The sequence below is a fragment of the Erythrolamprus reginae genome, chromosome 3, assembly GCF_031021105.1.
Source record: "Erythrolamprus reginae isolate rEryReg1 chromosome 3, rEryReg1.hap1, whole genome shotgun sequence".
NCBI lineage: Eukaryota > Metazoa > Chordata > Lepidosauria > Squamata > Dipsadidae > Erythrolamprus > Erythrolamprus reginae.
Genome location: NC_091952.1, coordinates 102,814,976 through 102,834,076, shown reverse-complemented (window position 1 = coordinate 102,834,076; position 19,101 = coordinate 102,814,976). Strand labels below are relative to the sequence as shown.

The 19,101-nt window shown below is 37.6% G+C and overlaps 1 protein-coding gene across 2 annotated transcripts; it reads right to left on the bottom strand.

The window, feature by feature from the left end:
- Nucleotides 1–590: 590 nt before the first annotated feature.
- On the bottom strand, nt 591–17,387 carry RNF2 (ring finger protein 2). Of its 2 annotated transcripts, none has more exons than XM_070746321.1 (7): nt 17,185–17,387; nt 9,771–9,859; nt 9,387–9,547; nt 7,862–8,077; nt 5,739–6,011; nt 5,346–5,517; nt 591–2,454 (listed from the first exon to the last, which is right to left on the bottom strand). In XM_070746321.1, the coding sequence occupies exons 2-7, from the start codon at nt 9,855–9,857 to the stop codon at nt 2,353–2,355; spliced, it is 1,011 nt and encodes a 336-aa protein (XP_070602422.1). In that variant the 5' UTR covers nt 9,858–9,859; nt 17,185–17,387; the 3' UTR covers nt 591–2,352. The 2 variants fall into 2 exon arrangements, with proteins under 2 accessions (XP_070602422.1, XP_070602421.1); XM_070746320.1 differs by lacking the exon at nt 17,185–17,387 and adding an exon at nt 16,777–17,172.
- Nucleotides 17,388–19,101: the final 1,714 nt, after the last annotated feature.

Here is a 19,101-nt window from a genome sequence, read left to right as displayed (position 1 = left end):
CTTCAAACTTATGTATAGTGTACCCCTGGTTTATACTGTAATGAGGAATATCTGTCCTTCCAAATCCTACACCTTCACAAGAAGAATAATCAGCTGCTTTGGTCAGTATGTACTTGTTGGATAATTCGAATGATCCGTGATAGTTTCCCTTTACTATTGCGCAGATAGAGAATCTCAAGAAGAACAATCAAAGATAACAGATCACTATATACGATACCAAAGAAAAGAAAAGCTGTTGGCAGAGAAAATAGTGAGAAATTGTTAGTTCTAGGCAGAAGTTGAGAGAGGCACTAAATGGACAAGTTGCCTCTTCAGAATTATTCCCATCTCCTTCAGAGCTCCTGATTCATGGATATGAATCACATCAGATCTTAGCTAGTCACAGAGGATGTATTATTACCTGTTCAGGCTCTTATTTCTCTTTGGGATTTCTTACATATACCCGTGATCTCTGAACTTCAGGAATGAGAGATGTAACATTTAATGACAGGACTGTCACTTTTCCAAAATAGCTTGTAAAAATGTGGCAATAAGGCAACGTCTCAAACCTGCCAATACTTGATCCGTTAAAAAAGTCACAGTGCAATTCATTGATTAAAACAGCTACTTTATATATTTAAGTAAATATAAATACTTATAGAATTCACCATAACAGAAGTTAAAAATTCACATTCTTTCCCACCAACTTGGGAACAATGTACCTTCCCCCTAGACAGATAAATCTTTTCAGAATGCCATATTTGATCTGCATCTAGGGCTAAACAATTTCTTGGATAGGTCATAAAGCAAGCTTTTTTGCACCTGATGTTTGCTTATACAAAACCATTTTTTCACATAAAAAGAAATGCAATTGATTATATTTAGTGGACATGCACTAGCAAGCTATATAGTTTGTACATTACACCAAAAATACTGAACAAAACTGAATAAGCATGATACATCTTCCCACCCCACCCTGGACATATTAACTGTCATGGCACAAACTGGTAAAAAAAATTCAGGAACCTCTAACATTGAACAGAGTACTATAAAGCTTTTTCTTTCTGTATGATCATCAGATCTTTCAAATTAGTAGGCATATTCTCAGCTTTGAATTGCAGTAATTTCTTTTTACTTGACTTTTACATTAGATAATTTTTAGACAACCAACCATAAGAAGTTGGTAAATATTGAAGTTAATCCCCTACAAGTCCACACTTTTCTTTAACATTTCTTTTCTTAGCTTATTCAAAACTCTCAACTGTACTGGGGAACATTTCAGTAAAAAGAAGGATTTTTTAAAAAATATCAGGCATACAATATAGAAGGATAAGTCTTCTATGTTATGGATGATATTACATATTGTAGCATCCAGTAATCAATGATGCAAAAGTTGACAAATTTCTTTGAAGAAACTTTCCCATATCAACTATACTTGGCATTTGTGGTATAAGCAAATGCAATGTGGATTGTAATGACCTTTAATTTTTATAGGATCAAAACTATGCATCATTATTATTGTTTTTAAGTAGTATCATTACAAATTAGTACAATTCTCCCCTTTTTTTCTGGGAATGTTTATATGATTGTAGCATCATCAGCTTTTCAGGAACTGTGCTTAATAAAATTTGGAAATTGTCTCAGACATGTATGCTCTTTCTCTAAAGTCTTTTCTCAGAGCTAGTTCTATGTCACTCTTTAAACTGCAATTAAGCAATGCAACAATATTACAGTTAGCGCTCTCTTAGCTACAATGTGAAATTGGAAAAAATATTTTACCTTTAATATGATGAAAACAGGAAAAGAAGTAGATTGCATTCCCATGGACACTGGGAATGAAGACAGTGTTGTATATGGGGTGGCTTTTTTATTTTCAAAGCAGAATGACAAATTACAGGGCATCGCATAAGACTTCAGGTACTGCTATGAACAATCTATCTTTTCTTCCAGCCCGTTATTTCTTTAGCATCTGAATTAGTTATTAACAGATCTATTCTTAATCATATATAACTAACAGAATTATCGCATCTCTTGTTCCTTTGTCAATGTACATCAAGGTGCTAATGTGTCTGCTCATCCAAAGCCTTCCAACATTCCATGTTCCAAAGAAATTTTGCTGCCACTAACTTCACGCACATGAACCAAGAGCTACCAAATCAAAAAAATACATACGACAGTAACAATGGAATGTTCTGATCATTCAGTTCTTCAGAAAGAAAAATATAAGTTAAATACCACACAAAATACTGTCTAAAGAAACTCATTGGGGAATCAGTCAATGTGCAGTTGTCCATGATGCGGAAGATAGTACTTCAACTTAAAGCAAAGATATAAAAGCAATTATTGTTCCAACTCAAAGCCTTTTTATAAGGCTTATTTGTGTTCCTTTGTTGGTGCATAGTAGAGCTCCATCGGCTTATTCACTTTCCAGTACTTTTCACTGACCAACTCCAAGGAAAAAGAACCGTTTAGTACCTAGAGCGGGAACCAAAAATAGGGCCAAAGTTAAAAATAGAAAAGTGTTATTGCCATTTGAGAATGAATAACAAAAGAACAACAATCAACAATTAGAAAATTACCAAATACTGATAAATCACAGCTGGCCAACAATATTCATGCCTGCTATGAAGAGCCTAATATAAACCATATATTTCAGTTCCAAAAGAAAAGCAGCAGCAGAGCAAATGAGGGTGTTATATTTTCACAAAAAAAGGCTATAGATCTTTTAAAATATGTCCTTCCCATTGCAAAATAGAGCCCAATACTTTAGTACACAAATATGGGCGCTTGAAATTTCTGCACTCTACCGTCAAGATAAATAAAACCACTCCAGCTTTGCAAACTGAAATTAAGAAATATTATATCATTTCTTATCTTTGAACACTGAATATGACAGAAGAGCGAATATCTTTAGATCTAAAAACATTTAACGTTTTGAGAAAATCAGATCAACATTTAAATTTTGGGGTTTAAGTAGTAACAAAGCTTTTAGCTGTCTGCATTTTTGTGCAATATCTTTCATGCTGATACCTTCATTGATAACACCTTCAATCACAATCAGAAAATATTTACTTTCCCTCATCAAATATATTAGCAATATCACAGGACAGAATCCATACTTGTTAAAAGCATGGAATGAAATAGTAACACAGTTGCCTGGTGTAGGTAGACCATGACAACAGCAACTAATATCAGCATCATGAACTCAGTTACAGATGTAACAGACTTTTTATTCAAAAATCAGACTGAACTAGCTTCCTAAATTACTTGCCATTAACAATGCACAATTCTATTCAGTATATTAGCTCTTTGCACCTAGATCAAGAACAAATGGTTGTTTAATTTAGACCAGATACATTTAAATTTATACTAGATTGTTACAATGTGTATGGGAGGCTAGGTCTAATTTGGTTCTTTTTAAGAGTCATGTAATTTATTTTAAGTACACAATTCAGTAACGAATAAATATATCAGAGCTAGATTCCTTACAATATTTTTTTATATGCTCCCACAATTTGTGAGCTTCACTACAGCAAACACTAATTCTGAAAAAAAAAATGAGGGTATGTGCATGTTAGTAGGCCAGTCAGTAGGGAGTTGCAGCCAATAAAGTAAGCAGACTCTTTTTTTAGGCACTGTAAAAACAGCAATAAGTTTCCACTGGTTTCCAGGATGTTGGAAGAAGCACACTGTATATTTCAGTGGTTCTCAACCTGGGGGTCGGGACCCCTGGGGTCAAACGACTGTTTCACAGAGATTGCCTAAGACTGTGGGAAAAGACAAATTTCACATGGTTCAGGAACTAAAGCTTCTATTCTGGCACCTTGGAACATATTTTCACAATCCGATCAATCAGGCAATTACAGTGAGGGTGTCCCTCTGACCTTCCTGCCAATCAGCTTAACGCTCTTGGCAGAATTAGTGCTAGATTTATGGTTGGGAATCACAACAACATGAAGAACTGTATTAAGAGGTCACAGCTTTAGAACCACTGGTATATTTAAATCATGTCCAAAATAAAAAACCTATCATACTTCTTACACATCATGTAAGAGATCAAAATCCCAGATATAGAAACAGAGGTTTCCTAGCATATTCAATTTGTATGTTTATATGCATTTGCGTAGGTTAGCCATGTTAGTAAGATGTTATGGCATCTTAAAGACTAATCCATTTATTATAACAATCACATAAAGTTTTGTAAAGTCAACTTCATCAAATGTGTGGAGTCCAGACAACAAGCAGTTGTAGGGGGAGGTGGAAGAAGAAGAGGGAATCGTGAGAAGAGAATGGAAAGGCAAGAGGGTGACTATTAACAAAGCAGCAGCTTAATGAGACACAATATTGCACTGATAAACCACTGTAAAATCCTATACTATAAGAAATCTGTTTATTCTGAGATATCTATTGGTTCAACTGCTGCAGGATAAAATGTGTCTTTAATATTGCTTTGTTCAATAATAACTGTGGCACAGTGACAAGAATATTTCCAGACTCTGAAATTATCCCATTGCCATTTTTAGCGTTCATGTACTAGTGTATGCCACCCCTCCCTCCTCCAAAAATGTTTCTGCTTTGTTAATGGTCAACATCTCTCACTGTTCTTCATTTCTCTTCTTCCCCCACTTGACAGAGAGTATATATTTTGCCCCTTTTGTCAGGGCTGTCCTCTCTTTCTGTTCTCTGCAAAGGCTTATGAGATAATAAATGGTGAAGCTTTAATGTACAACAATGAACTTGGTTGTTTGCATTATATTTTGGAAATTTCCCCCTCTACATGTTTACCTTTCATGGTAGGGGATAAGTAATTCTGCTAAGATTGTATAAGAAACTGAAGTGAACAGGAGAGGCTTAGAGGAGAGGCTCAGAAACAAATCAACAATGGTCTGAAACTAGATTTTCCTCGCCTCTTTTTAGCAACATATGCACACATTTGCTTTTTCCCCTCTTCCTTCACATTGTAATGCATAAATAGCTATGTTACTATAAGTGAAATTAAACAGAAATAAAATCCTTTTCAGACATTTTCCACATAGAGGGTTAAGCCTGGGTATATAGATCATACCTTTTAGACCAGTGTTTCTCAACCTTGGCAGTTTGAAGATGGGTGGACTTCAACTCCCAGAATTCCCCAGCCAGCGTTGCTGGCTGGGGTATTCTGGGAGTTAAAGTCCACCCATCTTCAAACCGCCTAGGTTGAGAAACACTGTTTTAGACACATTGTCAACACCACACATCCTGACAGCATGCCCTATTTGCTCTGCCTCTGTATGTTTAGCCTTGGGCACAATGACATTTTGAATAGAATTCAAATTTATTTTGAAACAATTCCTTTTCCAACTGCATTTTTGCTCAAAGTTACTCACGGTGAATTGGCCATTAGCTGTAGCAATATAAATTGTGTATTGCTTCTCACTGGCTGTTTCAAGATTCATCTGATTAGATTCTCCTTTGCTCCGAAGTTCTTCTAAGGCCAGCCTCACAGCTAGGTACTTGGACAAGTGATCAACAGTGGCATTGCCCGAGGTCTTAATATACCTGTATAAAAGCAAACATGGTTTATGTGCCTACAGGTTGCAAGGAAGATTGACAGATATAGAAAGCTTACAAAGAAAACAATCCCACAAATGTGTAAAAGCAAACCAGTATTTTCTATTGTTTATTCTACATGAAGTCATACAGAGCCTACAAGGTTCAACAAGATTAATCTATTACCATATTCAGTGTGGCTTCTAAAATAAAAATGAACCATTGCTTACCTTGTCTGTGCACTGTCATCATTTTCCATAAGCGTAGGATGGGGTCTGAAGACTAATTCTATTTCACTTGCACCATCCAATACTGGGTCTATGGCAACTGTTGTATTGTTATTGTCCAGTTCAAGCCCAGAATCATCAGAGGTTTTGGTCCTTTTGTTACTTGGTCCAGCCTCCTGATTACTGTGGGTTGAAGCATTACTACAATGCGAACTGTCACCATTGTCTTCTGCTCCGCTGCCATTCTCTATTTGTTGCTTCTTTCCTCTCTGTAACCTAGTTAGTACAATTAAGAAACAATCCAAGTTCTTCATTTTCAGTGTTTGTGTCAACTAGCAAAATTTGTCCAATCCATGCTATGATTATTTTTTCATTAAATACACATATCCAACATACAACCCATCACCCACCATTTAGTCTATATGCTACATAATATAAAGAATTGCCTAACATTTGTACATGATATTCGGCATTTTAGTTCTACTGCTGTTTTGAATTCAGTTCTGAAATGTAGTAACAATGTGCCCTATTATGGATGCACAGTTGTGAAATTGTCTGCTAAGAATCAACAACTTCGAGCTAAATTAAAACTATATCAAAGCGGATTTTCTAAATCAGGGGTAGGCAAAGTTGGCTCCTCTATGAAATGTGGACTTCAACTCCCAGAATTCCTCAGCTAGTATGATTGGCTCAGGAATTCTGGGAGTTGAAGTCCATAAGTCATAGAAGAGCCAACTTTGCCTACCCCTGCTCTAAATACTTGTGAGAAGAAGTAGTTAAGTCAGCTCATAATGTAGAAAAGAACACGTGTCGAAGCTGATGCCAAGGTAGCATATACAATCAACTGTGTTTTTTTTTATTTGTGCAGGCATATTAAAAGGATATAGATTCAAGGGCTACAACAGCCTTTAAGTTAAACTTAAAGACTCGTTGGCTAAGATTCAAAACATATTACTTTAGATTATCTAGAAATGCAGTATTTTCCTCATAAAGGAGGGTGTTTTTCAATTCAGTAAAAATAAAATTGAAAATGTAGATATAAAGCATATAGAGATAGAGGGGGGGGGAATCAAATTTGGGATAGGGCTATGTAAAATAAAAATCACATAGACCGTCCATGGATATAAGTGATAGGAAAAATACAATAATTTTATGAAATAGGAATTTAACTTTAAGGAGATTATACTGAATAAAGGTAGCAGGCAACTAAATTATATAGATGTAGTTTTTAAACAGTAGTAATGTTGGGTCTAGGATTGTTTGCCTCCTCCACTTCACCACACCTGTTTTGTCCCCAACCTTCTGCCCCACCACCTGCCTTTCAGCGCTGCCTTTTCTCCCTGGCAGAGTTGGGGTCGGGGCCACCACAGAGAAGGCTCTTCCCCTGGGTCCTGTCAGATGACATTGTTTCGTCGACGGGACTCAGAGAAGGCCAACTCTGTGAGACCTAACCGGTCGTTGGGATTTGTGCAGCAGAAGGCGGTCCCGGAAATATTCTGGTCCGATGCCATGAAGGGCTTTATAGGTCATAACCAACACTTTGAATTGTGACCGGAAACTGATCGGCAACCAATGCAGACTGCGGAGTGTTATAGTTAGCTATAATGTTGCTGGATACAATGAAGTACTGGAATTTAGGCTGTTGTGATCAATTTTGCATGATCCAGTTTTCAAATTTAAAAAAAGCAGAAATTTATTTAAAAACGTAAGCTTTTCAATTATTTCAAATAAATATACATTTGACACTACCCAATATAGATTCAGAGCACTAGTCTATTCAATCTAGTAATGCTTATTTCAAAAAGAAGTGATTATCTAGCTTTCTGGTATGTAACATTTTCTTTCTATTCTTTCTTTTTATACTGAAGTCTGAAGACGGAGATTAATCTTCATGCAAATAAGCATGAGGACAATCACCCAACTAGAGAAATCTGTATATCCATCTTTTCAGCAGGGGTTGCTCCCGGTTCTGCGAACTGGTAGCACTGGAGACAGAAGGTGTCCCCCGGTACACTTCTGCTCATGTGCAGAAGTATTGCATACGTGCATGAGCACAAACCAGTAGGCAACAGGTTTTAGAACCCACTACTACTGCATCTTTTCACTATATATATATAATTTTTTACCTGTTCAAGGCTTGGATTTTCAGGCCCTCCTCAATGCTGTGACTCAGAGCTTGCTGATTATTGTGCTTGCTGATCCTTGCTAAAACTCTCTCTTGATGAGCTTCATATTCATCACGACTTGGGTAAATTTTACTGATGAGGGCATCAAAATTTGGATCTGGTCGCAAAGATCTTTTGGAAACAAGCTTTTTACGACAAGTAGGGCATTCTTTGTTTCTGAGAGTTAAAACAAAATTCCAAAAATATGTTCTTATTAATTCAAAAAAAATGTACAATTATTGAATTGTTGGCACATATTTGCAATATTTGCAAATTCTTTTGCAATACTTTATTACTCAAACTGGCAACAGGTATTTGTTAATTTAGAGTGAATTCTTGAAGGTTAACAAATTTGTTATACTCCATTCTGACATAGGGTTTGCACATAATTGACAAAGATATACCAGTTAAACAGCATGAGGCAGTAAAGACTTTAACAGAATGATTTGATAAATCCTCTCTGACCCTCATTGTTCTTAGTCCTGTACATTATTTGATGACAACTTTAACAATACAAGAAACCTCAAATTCTTTATCTATCTACTTTTTCAACCATTACTTGGAGTCAGTGTATTATATTGGATATAAATCTTGATTTGAAGTCCCTGCTTGGATATAAGATGCTCCGGGTGAGTTATTGCTCTTGGATCAGTTATTGCTGCAGCAAACCTATCTCATAAGCCAATAAAGGAAAATATTTGGGGCTCAGGGTTGAAATGAATATCCTTGGTGCTCTCTGAGCTTGGTTTTCTTACAAATGTTTCATTACCCAAGCTAGGTAACATCGTCAGTGCTGACAATGTTAACTAGTTTGGATAATGAAATGTCTTCAAGAAAAACAATCAAGCTCAGAGAGCATCAAGGACCTGTCTCACAAAAAATACTCACCCCATCCTGATTGTAAATTCTTTATAACCTTCTCTGAGTCTCAAATGTGGCCAGCCACATATAATAGGTGAAGGGAGAAAAATTCAGAGGATAAAGAAGTTGAAAGTATTTTTATAGATCCTGTGTGGTAGAGCTGGGACAGCAGCAAGCAGACTATAGTTAATCTTCTGAGGTTCAGTAAAATGAGGATCCAGATTTTAAGGGCAATATGCTGACTTTGTAAACTGCTTAGAAAGGGCTGTAAAAGCACTATGAAGAGATATAGTAGTCTTATTGCTATAATTCCATATATCATTGAAAGTTGCTAGCAATCTGTTTCCCCCACTTCCTATTTACCCCACTTTCTTGTTGAAATATGAAGCATCTAGAGGTGTGTTTTTTTAATAATTACTCTTAAATTTACCATCCTTAATCACATACACCAGCATGGGGAAAAACAGTGGACTTATCCATATCATGCATCACTGGCTGTATCCCATGCAGTTTCAACTCCAAAAAAATCCTTTGAATCACTGGTTTACACTATGAACAGAATTCCAAAATATAATTCAGTAATATAACAGCGGTGGTGTGTTGTTGTTTTTGTCAACCAACTTACCCACTTCTAAGGGCTGTGATAATGCAATCAGCACAAAATCGATGTAGACATTCCTTAGTAGTCATGGTATTTTTCAGCATATCCAAACAAATGGGACACATTAGTTCACTATGTAGACTTCGGGGTGACACCACTATCTCCAGCCCATCTGTTATAGCTTCCTAATTATCAAAAGAGTGTTTCAAGAAATTATTTCCTTGCTCCATTGAAATTAATATTTACAAGTACTACATTTTTATTACTTTTATAACTGCAATACCTTTCTTACTACCTAATTATTTTGGTACAAACTATTTGTGGTATGGAAGATTACATTCGATACAATACAATGATTCAAGCTACACACTACTATATAAAGATGGAGAAGAAAAATAACTATAGTACCTGAGGTGTTCTTTGAAGTTCATATAAGCTGAGTTCCCATGTTTTGCTCAATGGTTGTGTGCCATTTGTCTGTACAGCCTGAGACATGGCTAAAAAAAAAATTGGAAGCATCATCACCATCTTCTTATCTAGCCTTTTATATAAAACTCAAGACGGTAAACAACCCCAATATTCCTGCTTCTTATTTTTCCCACAACCTTGTGAGGGTAGTTGGGCTGAGAAAGACCAGTCCAAAATCATTAGGCAGTTTTCATAATAAGCCATGGAGATTGGATAGATTGGACATAAGCATAAGAACAGTCCTACTAGAGCAGGATAAGATCCATTCTTATAGTGATGAATGAAATACTTCTAGAGCGCTCCCAAGTAGGAGACAGATATCACCACTGTTCACCTAAAATTGGTATTTGGAATCAAACTGCCTCCATACAGATAACAATGGGTCTTCAAGATTACTGGTTTTTAAATAACTTATTTTCCATGAATCTAGCCAATCACTTTTAAAGGCATACAGCAGCAGTCCCCAAACTACGGCCTGCGGGACAGATGTTCCCCGCTGAGGCCATTTATCTGGCCCGTGGGAGCGCACAAGATTTTACCGATCGATATAATAAGCTCCCGCCGCGGTCTGCTGCTGAGCATCTGGTGGCGGTGAGAAGGAGGTGGAGAGCCAAGGGGCGGGGAGGAAAGCGGGCCTGCAATTGGCCCCTTTCTTTCACGCCTTTAGGGAGAGAGAAAGCAAGCAAGAGAGAGATAGAAAAGGAGAGGAAGAAAGTAGGGAGGGAAGAAGAAATTGAGGGAAAAGGAAGGAAGAAGAAATGAATGGAGGGACGGAGGAAAGAAGGACTATTTTTTGGGGGGGGGGGGCAAATTTTTTAAAATTTTTCACTCAACATACATTCAAACAATACAGTGTACCATCTAATTTTCCATGAATAAAATGCGGTATTTTGTTAGTAACTAGTTGCAAAAGTTTTTTTTTCTAATGTTGTCATCTAGGTACATACTTTTCTTTTAATTAAATTCCCCCCTTAATGTTCCTTCAAAAAGTACACCAATTATATTTCTAACTTATTAACCATTATGCCAAAGTGCTTCCTTCTTTCTTTATACATTTTTCTATAAACCAAGAAAACTTTGTATAGCCAATCAGATGTTAACAAAAGAAAATTAAAAACAAAACATAAACATATATGAATTTCAGACTTCTTCCCCCCCCCTCTAAATAGTATGTTCCCATTTTGTTTTTTACTTTAAAATAAGGTATGTGCAGTGTGCATAGGGATTTGTTCATAGTTTTTTTTATAGTCCGGCCCACAGCCACCATGGTGACCGCCCAAATTGTGTGCCTCCCACCACATTTGCCTGGCCCATTTGTTTTTGTTTACCTGCAGCCACCACAGTTCGGACAGGGCAGGCGGCTGCGTGGCGAAACTGCATGGAAGGAAGACAGTGAGAGAGAGGAAGAAAGAGAGAGAGAGAAGAGTGAAAGGAAGAGAGAGAGAAATGATAGAAAAAAGGGGAGAAAAAAAGAGAAATGAGAAAATGATTGAAGCAGAGAATGACAGGAAAGAAAGAAAGAGACAGAGAAGTGACTCTTGGTGATGATGTATGACGTCATCGGGTGGGAAAAACCGTGGTATAGCAAAAAAACCGTGGAGTATTTTTTAATTAATATTTTCTGAAAAATCATGGTGTAGCGTTTCACGAAGATCGAGATCGCGAAAATCGAGGGATCACTGTATTAACTAAAATGCAGAGACTGGTTAATACAAACCTAAGCAAGCCAATCCTGCCATACCATAGGTATAATTATTACATTACTCTAGCACATTTCCCACTATTTATTTTTAGAAGCAAATATTTTTGGTTCTTTTAAATATGATGCTTTCCAGATGTGACATCTTCAACTACCAGATTTCCCCATCAGCAAAGTTACTGTTCAGAATTTTGTGTGAAACCTCCACATGTAAGGATGGAATTGAGTTGGAGACTATTTTATCGTTTGTCTCAAACTATTGTTTTAAATATGTTACTGTTAGGCACAGGACTGTTGTTATAAACCTCATGTAGGAGGGACATTATTTTAGGATTTATATTTAGTTTTTCTAAAAACTAAAAAAAAATGAAATTACACTGATTTTCCTCATTTCAGGTAAAGTAGCAAAATGGGTGATATATAGTCCCAAAGTAGAATAAACAAAAATTCCAATTCTGCCTTCTTCATTGATATCACAACATCACCACAGTTTTTGTAGTCCTGAGGTAAGGTAGCAACATAAAATGCTGGAGGTCAAAAATGATTATCTATCCTTGAAAGGATACTTTGATATCCACAATGAATGAATGGCACCCAAATTGATGAAGTTAGTGAAGTTGTCTAAAAGTCAGCTTCGTTACTTTTATATGATAATACCATATATGCTAGCCATTTAACAAATCTATCTAATCATCAAAATCCAAAATCAAAGTTTCATTTTTTTCCATCTCAAGCACGAAGTTGAAAAGCAGTTTCCAAGTAGAAACAAAATTAATTGCATTCTTTTCTTTAATCAAAGTAGTAAATTCCTTGAAGACATTTCACTTATCATCCAAGAATTGAAGAAGATTCTTGGATGAGAAATGTCTTCATGAAAAAAGCAAAGAAAGTCCATTTGCCTCTTGAAAAAAAAACCTTTTGGATATTCAAGCATTATATTATATTGAAAGTTCTTTGCCCCTACAAATCATACAATGAGTATGCTCACTGTCCAAGTTGAATTCCGATGATAATTTATAACCTTAGCATAATGTGTTCATCGGTACCACTCAGTAGGATTTCCAATTCATTCTTCACAAAATCAAATCTATAGCATTTTTGTCTAGTTTAAATTTTTCTTTCAATTGTAAATATATGAACCAAGGGCAAACACATCCTTCTGACTCCAACTTCTCTTTAGATTTGAGGGTAGGGGAGACACCCCAAGAGGCATCTTTGCAGAGAACCTTGGTTTATATTTATTCCAAACTCTTAGGATAGGCACATCAAAGTTACTATTAAAATAAACATTTACTTTAATTTTATCACACTATGAATAGCCATCCAAATCTTAATTCATGATCCTCTAGCTCAGTGTTTCCCAACCTTGGCAACTTGAAGCTATCTGGACTTCAACTCCCAGAAGTCCCCAGCCAGCATTTGCTGGCTGTGGAATTCTGGGAGTTGAAGTCCAAATATCTTCAAGTTGCCGCGGTTGGGAAACACTGCTCTAGCTCAAGTAACCTCTTATTTTGGAATCATCCACTGTTTTATTCAGACCAAACAACAAGCATCAAAATACAATTTAAAATTTAGTAAACCCAAGCCTCTTCTTTTCCTTAGCATCTTGTAATAATTTGTATCTAATTCTTGTTTTCTTTCCTTGCCATATTAAACTTAGAGATGTCCATGTAGCATAATTTAAATGGAGTATCAGTTACAAGCACTGGTAAACAAAAAGAGCATCTTTGGTACAATAAATATTTTAATTATAAAGATTAAACCCAATAAAGATACGGTACTTGCAATTAGTCCCATTTTAATAAGTTTTATTAAACAGTGTTACTTTGAAAGTTTAACATTTGTATTTGTCAATATATCCCCCAGGTATTTCACCTTTTTTCTCTACCTTAAAATCAGACTTTTTAGTCAATATTTCACAATCTTGACAGATTATATTCTTAACAAGCATTGTTGTTTTCTGTTTATTTATTTGAAAACTTGCTAAAGCCCTAAACATTTAATTTCTTCATAAATATTATATATTAATTTTCAGGTCTTGAAAAGTATAACTAAATCATCAGCAAATGCTCTAAACTCCCTTTTTGATATTTATATCTATTATTTTCTCATCTTGCCTAATATCCCTATTCAAAACATCAAACACCAATATAAACACCAGGGGATATAAGGAGCTTTTTTAAAATCTTGTACCCTTTTAAATTTCACATCATCTACTTAAATTTCTATTAATAATCTTTGCTTGTTGTGACATATAAACTGCTTTGATCCCTCAAATATTTTTTTCCTCAAAGTCCCTTTCTTCCAAAACTTTAAACATAAAAACCCAATTTAAATTGTCAAAGGCTTTCTCTGCATCCAAAAATATTAAAGCTGCCTGTTTCTCATTATGGTACTGCAGGTATTCAATAATAGTTCTCACACTGCCTCTTAATTGTCTCTTTGACAAAAACCAGATTGATCTTTATGAATATAGGTTTGTAAAACCTTCTTCAATCTTTCTGCCAACAGTAAAAAATAATCCCATTTCAATTTTTTTCCTAAACCTCATACCTTGTCTGCAATATACTCAGAAAACTATAGTACCGGTAGTATTTATAATGTAACAGATTAATGTTTTTACTTATTTAATAGGATACTTTTTTTTTACAAAACGCAAATATTGGACATTTAAAGAGGCAATCCTGTCACAAATACACATTATAACAAATCCAAGAGCATTAATTTATTCAGTTTAGAAGATACAAATTAGATACAAATACGGCAAGAAAACTTTTCAGATTAGTCTTCTTTATTATTAACAGGAATAAGCTTTTGAATCAAGAACATCCCTATCACCAATGAGAAAGGCCAAAAGATTTATATAGAACTCTCTGACAATAACAGAGGCCAAGCAGGAGCTTCTAAAATTTGGCAACTATAGAACAAAGGAGAAGTTTTACTTATATGTACTCAGGGTGATTTACTGAATCACAATAAATGTAGTTAGCCTGTTTACGATGTAGCTTGTTTGATCCCACCTTATTAGAGTATGTAAACTCAGTGGCTATCTAGTACAGTGATACCTCGTCTTACGAACTTAATTGGTTCCGGGACGAGGTTTGTAAGGTGAAAAGTTTGTAAGACAAATATGTTTCCCATAGGAATCAATGGAAAAGCGATGAATGTGTGCAAGCCCAAAACTCACCCCTTTTGCCAGCCAAAGCATCATTTTTTGCGCTGCTGGGAATCCCCTGAGGCTCCCCTCGCTGGGAAACGCCACCTCCGTGTTTTTATGTTGCAGGGAAATCCCAGCAGGGGAATCCCAGCAGTGCAAAAACGGGTGCTTTGCTGGCAACAGAAGTCCGGAGGTGGGGTTTCCCAGCGAAGGGAGCCTCAGCGAAATTGCAGCATCGCAAAAACACGGAAGTCCTCGAAACCCCACCTCCGGACTTCCGTGTTTTTGTGATGCTGTGATTTCGCTGAGGCTCCCCTCGCTGGGAAACCCCACCTCCGGACTTCCGTTGCCAGCGAAGCGCCCCTTTTTGCGCTGCTGGGATTCCCCTGCAGCATCGCAAAAACACGGAAGTCCGGAGATGGCGTTCCCCAGCGAGGGGAGCCTCAGGGGAATCCCAGCAGCGCAAAAAGGGGTGCTTCGCTGGCAACAGAAGTCTGGAGGCGGGGCATCCCAGTGGCGGCGGCGGCTTGGGTTTGTAAGGTGAAAACAGTTTGGAAGAAGAGGCAAAAAAAATATTAAACCCCGGGTTTGTATCTTGAAAAGTTTGTATGACGAGGGGTTTGTAAGATGAGGTATCATTGTATTCACAGGCATGCTACCTTTGAATATCCATCAACAATCAACAGCAACTCTCTATGGCAGGATAAATATTAGACTCAGCTAAAGAGGAAAAGATTCTCAATGAACAAAAAAAACCCCAAACATTTCAGACATGTCAATTGCTGTATTAACTAATGTTAGAGACTGAGAGAGAAATGCTATTGTGTTCACATTCCTTTCTTTCTGCATTTTTTTTCTTGAGAGCTCATGAACTTATTTTTGCTTTAACTGTTTTATTTCACTAATCAGAGTAGGAACATTAAAAGTTAAGATTATAACTGACTTATATGGACTATTTTACAACCATGTACACTGCTCAAAAAAATAAAGGAAACACTTAAACAACACAATATAACTCCAACTAAATCAAACCTCTGTGAAATCAAACTGTCCACTTAGGAAGCAACACTGATTGACAATCAATTTCACATGATGTTGTGCACATTCGACTTTGTACAGAACAAAATATTCAATGAGAATATTTCATTCATTCAGATACGGGATGTGTTATTTGAGTGTTCTTTATTTTTTTGAGCAGTATACTTTGCCCCATACCGAAAATCAAAATTCTGTTTCCCCCTCCAGAAACTAAGCCACAAAATAGTATATGTACTTATGTACTTATCTGTCATTTCTAAAGGCATCCACAGGTTGCACTTGTATTGTGTATTTGATAGTTAATAAGTATAAATGTACAGGTGAAGCTTGAAAAATTAGAATATCGTGCAAAGTTTATTTATTTCAGCAATGCAACTTAAAAGGTGAAATGTAATATATGAGAGACTCATTACATCCAAGGCAAGATAGCTCAAGCCGTGATTTGTCATAATTGGCATGATTATGGGGTACAGCTCAGGAAAACCCCAAATCCACCATCTCAGAAAATTAGAATATTACATGTGATCAATAAAACAAGGATTGTAGGTAGAACAATATCGGACCTCTGAAAAGTATGACGAGATATCACTGTATTGCCCACAAGATCATATGCTGCAATGTCCTGCCTATCAAAGACTACTTCAGCTTCAACCACAAAAACACAAGAGCACGCAACAGATACAAGCTTAATATTAACTGCTTCAAACTTGACTGTAAAAAATATGACTTTAGTAATCAGGTTGTCAAAGCATGGAACTCGTTACCGGACTCCGTAATATCATCCCCTAACCCCCAACACTTTACCCTTAGATTATCCATGGTTGACCTCTCCAGATTCCTAAGAGGTCAGTCAGGGGCGTCCATAAGCGCACTAGAGTGCCTTCCGTCCCCTGTCCTATAGTCTCTCCTATATCTCGTATTTCTTCTCTACTATAACCTTCATTGTGTATTATTGCGTATTGGACAAAATAAATAAAAAAATAAACCCTTTTCGTTACAAAGGTTCCAGACCCAAAGCTTTGATAAGAAAAAGCAACTAGGCGCCTACATACCCGCAAGAATCCCGGCGGGGCAAACAATCGCCATTTGTATCCGCTAAGCCTGGTCGGGGCTATCCGGGGTGCCAGAGCGATTCCGGCCACCTTAGGCTACGCGTAGGTAGGTGAAAACAGCCGGAACAGTAGAGACAGGTTACCCACCACGGCTGACATCTTGACTGGCCCCTTCTAAAGCGCTGGCCTTTCTTAGCTTGAAAAGGGGCGGGGGAGTGTCTGAAGGGGGAGGCGGTAGAAAGGGAAGGCGCGTCCCATTGAGCACCTCAATAACGACGTCTCCGCGGGAGGGGGTGTGAGATTTTCAGCCCCCGAAAGGGGAAAACGAGACGGAGGCTTTTTGTAGCCTGGGGGAGCCTCCCTTTCGAGCCCTCAGCTGAGCCGCCCCGTCTCCCCTGTTTTACTCACCGGCCCCGTTGCTGGCGAGGTCTCGGAGGCCGGCCCGATCCCGCCCGCGTGCCTGGCTCTCCTGCCCGTCGCGGTCGCCGTCACCGCCCCCGCCGTCGGCGCCCCCGCCCCCTACTCCCCTTCCAGCAGCCAGGGCTGAGGCGCGTCGACCACCGTTCGCCCCAGCCCCCACTTTCTCGCTAAGCAACCCAATATGGCGAGCAGCGGCAAACAGAGGGCCGCAAAGGACGCTGGGAAAAACAAGCGGGGAGATGCGACCCACTATACCGGGACACGTCAGAAATGGAGTGGGCGGCGACGTTCGGCGAAAGCTCCACCTGTTGGCCAGGCCCCTCTTGGGCTCGCTTGGGCTCGGCTTCTTTTCGGGGTTCGCGTTGCGATTCCGTTGCTGCGTTCTAGGCGGTTCAACGGTCCTTTGCCTTCCTGCTGGATTGTTCAGTTCTCAAGGACTCCTATTGCTTCTTGCGAAATCCAATCCTATTTCTCGTACAACTTCTTCAACTTTGATTCCCCTTACCTACCACTTGCTATCAATCTTTTAAATTTTACTATCCTTCTCCCTCTCTCGCTATGTACATATGTACATATTACATTATCTTGGTACCTTCAAGTCAATCTGTTTCTACTACCTATTACTTGCTATAATTTCTCACTTGGCTGGATCCTACCATAGCTTATACACTGCTCAAAAAAATAAAGGGAACACTTTAAAAACAATATAACTTCAAGTAAATCAAACTTCTGTGAAATCAAACTGTCCACTTAGGAAACAAAACTGATTGACAATCAATTTCACTCCTGGCAACTGCCTGGAGTAGTCCCTGCAGTTTTTTGGCAAGATTTTAGAAGTCCTTGCCTCCTTCCTAGGGCTGACAGAGCATGACTGGCCCTTGGACACCTAAGTTACTTTTGTGACTAAGGTAAGACTAGAACTGAAGAGTCTCCCAGTTTCTAATCTGATACCTTAACTGTATACAACCTTATACAGTCTCTGCCTATCCATTCTAATACCTTTTAAAATTTATCATACTGAATTTGTCTTTTGATATAAATTCCCTATTCCAACTCTCTGCATCTGGCATAGTTACTTTTCTCTACTCTATTCAATATATGTTTTGATCTGGTGGGTTCCACTTTCAGATGAAACTCGAAAAATTAGAATATCGTGCAAACGTTCATTTATTTCAGTAATGCTATTTAAAAGGTGAAACGTAATATATGAGAGATATAACATGCAAGGCAAAATAGTTCAAGCTGTGATTTGTCATAATTGTGACCCCAAATCCACCATCTCAGAAAATTAGAATATTACATGCGATCAATGAAATTACAAGGATTGTACATAGAACAACATTGGACTTCTGAAAAGTATAAACATGTACTCAGTACTTCATTTGGACCCCTTTTGCAGCAATTATTGCTTCAATGCGGCGTGGCATGGACCCTGTCAGCCTGTGGCACTGCTGAGATGGTATGGAAGACCAGGATGCTTCAACAGCGACCTTCAGCATGTTATGAATATCTCTCATATTAACTTTCACCTTTTAAGTTACATTACTGAAATAAATGAACGTTTCACCCACTGGTTTGCATCGCGACGTTTTGCACTGCAAAACTTTTTCTGCAATTCCTTCCCTTATTTTTTAAGCTCATATTTTTTGTACCACTACTAAACTATATTTAAAATTATCATTTAGGATTTGACATAATACTTGCCCTGTGCAAGGGGCTATCTTTATGATGTTTCATCCAGTCAGATCACACAAGCAAGGTATTTTGAGGCAACCTCGTCTCAGAAATCAGATTTTTCAGTTTAATGCTTTGAATTCAAATTTTATTTATTTGGGGGGGGGGGGGAAATGTATTATTTTTCTCCATACAAACTTTTTCAATACATTTGGAAATATTTTCATACTA

Bases quoted from the DNA above. Each gene is read 5' to 3' on its own strand.
- RNF2 (XM_070746320.1), bottom strand. From the start codon at position 16,810: ATGGCGATTGTTTGCCCCGCCGGGATTCTTGCGG. The intron at 8,078-9,386 runs GTAAGTTGGTTG...TTTAACTCTCAG, and splicing joins ATCACAGCCCTTAGAAGTGG to AAACAAAGAATGCCCTACTT. The intron at 5,518-5,738 runs GTAAGCAATGGT...GCTTTTATACAG, and splicing joins GATGACAGTGCACAGACAAG to GTATATTAAGACCTCGGGCA.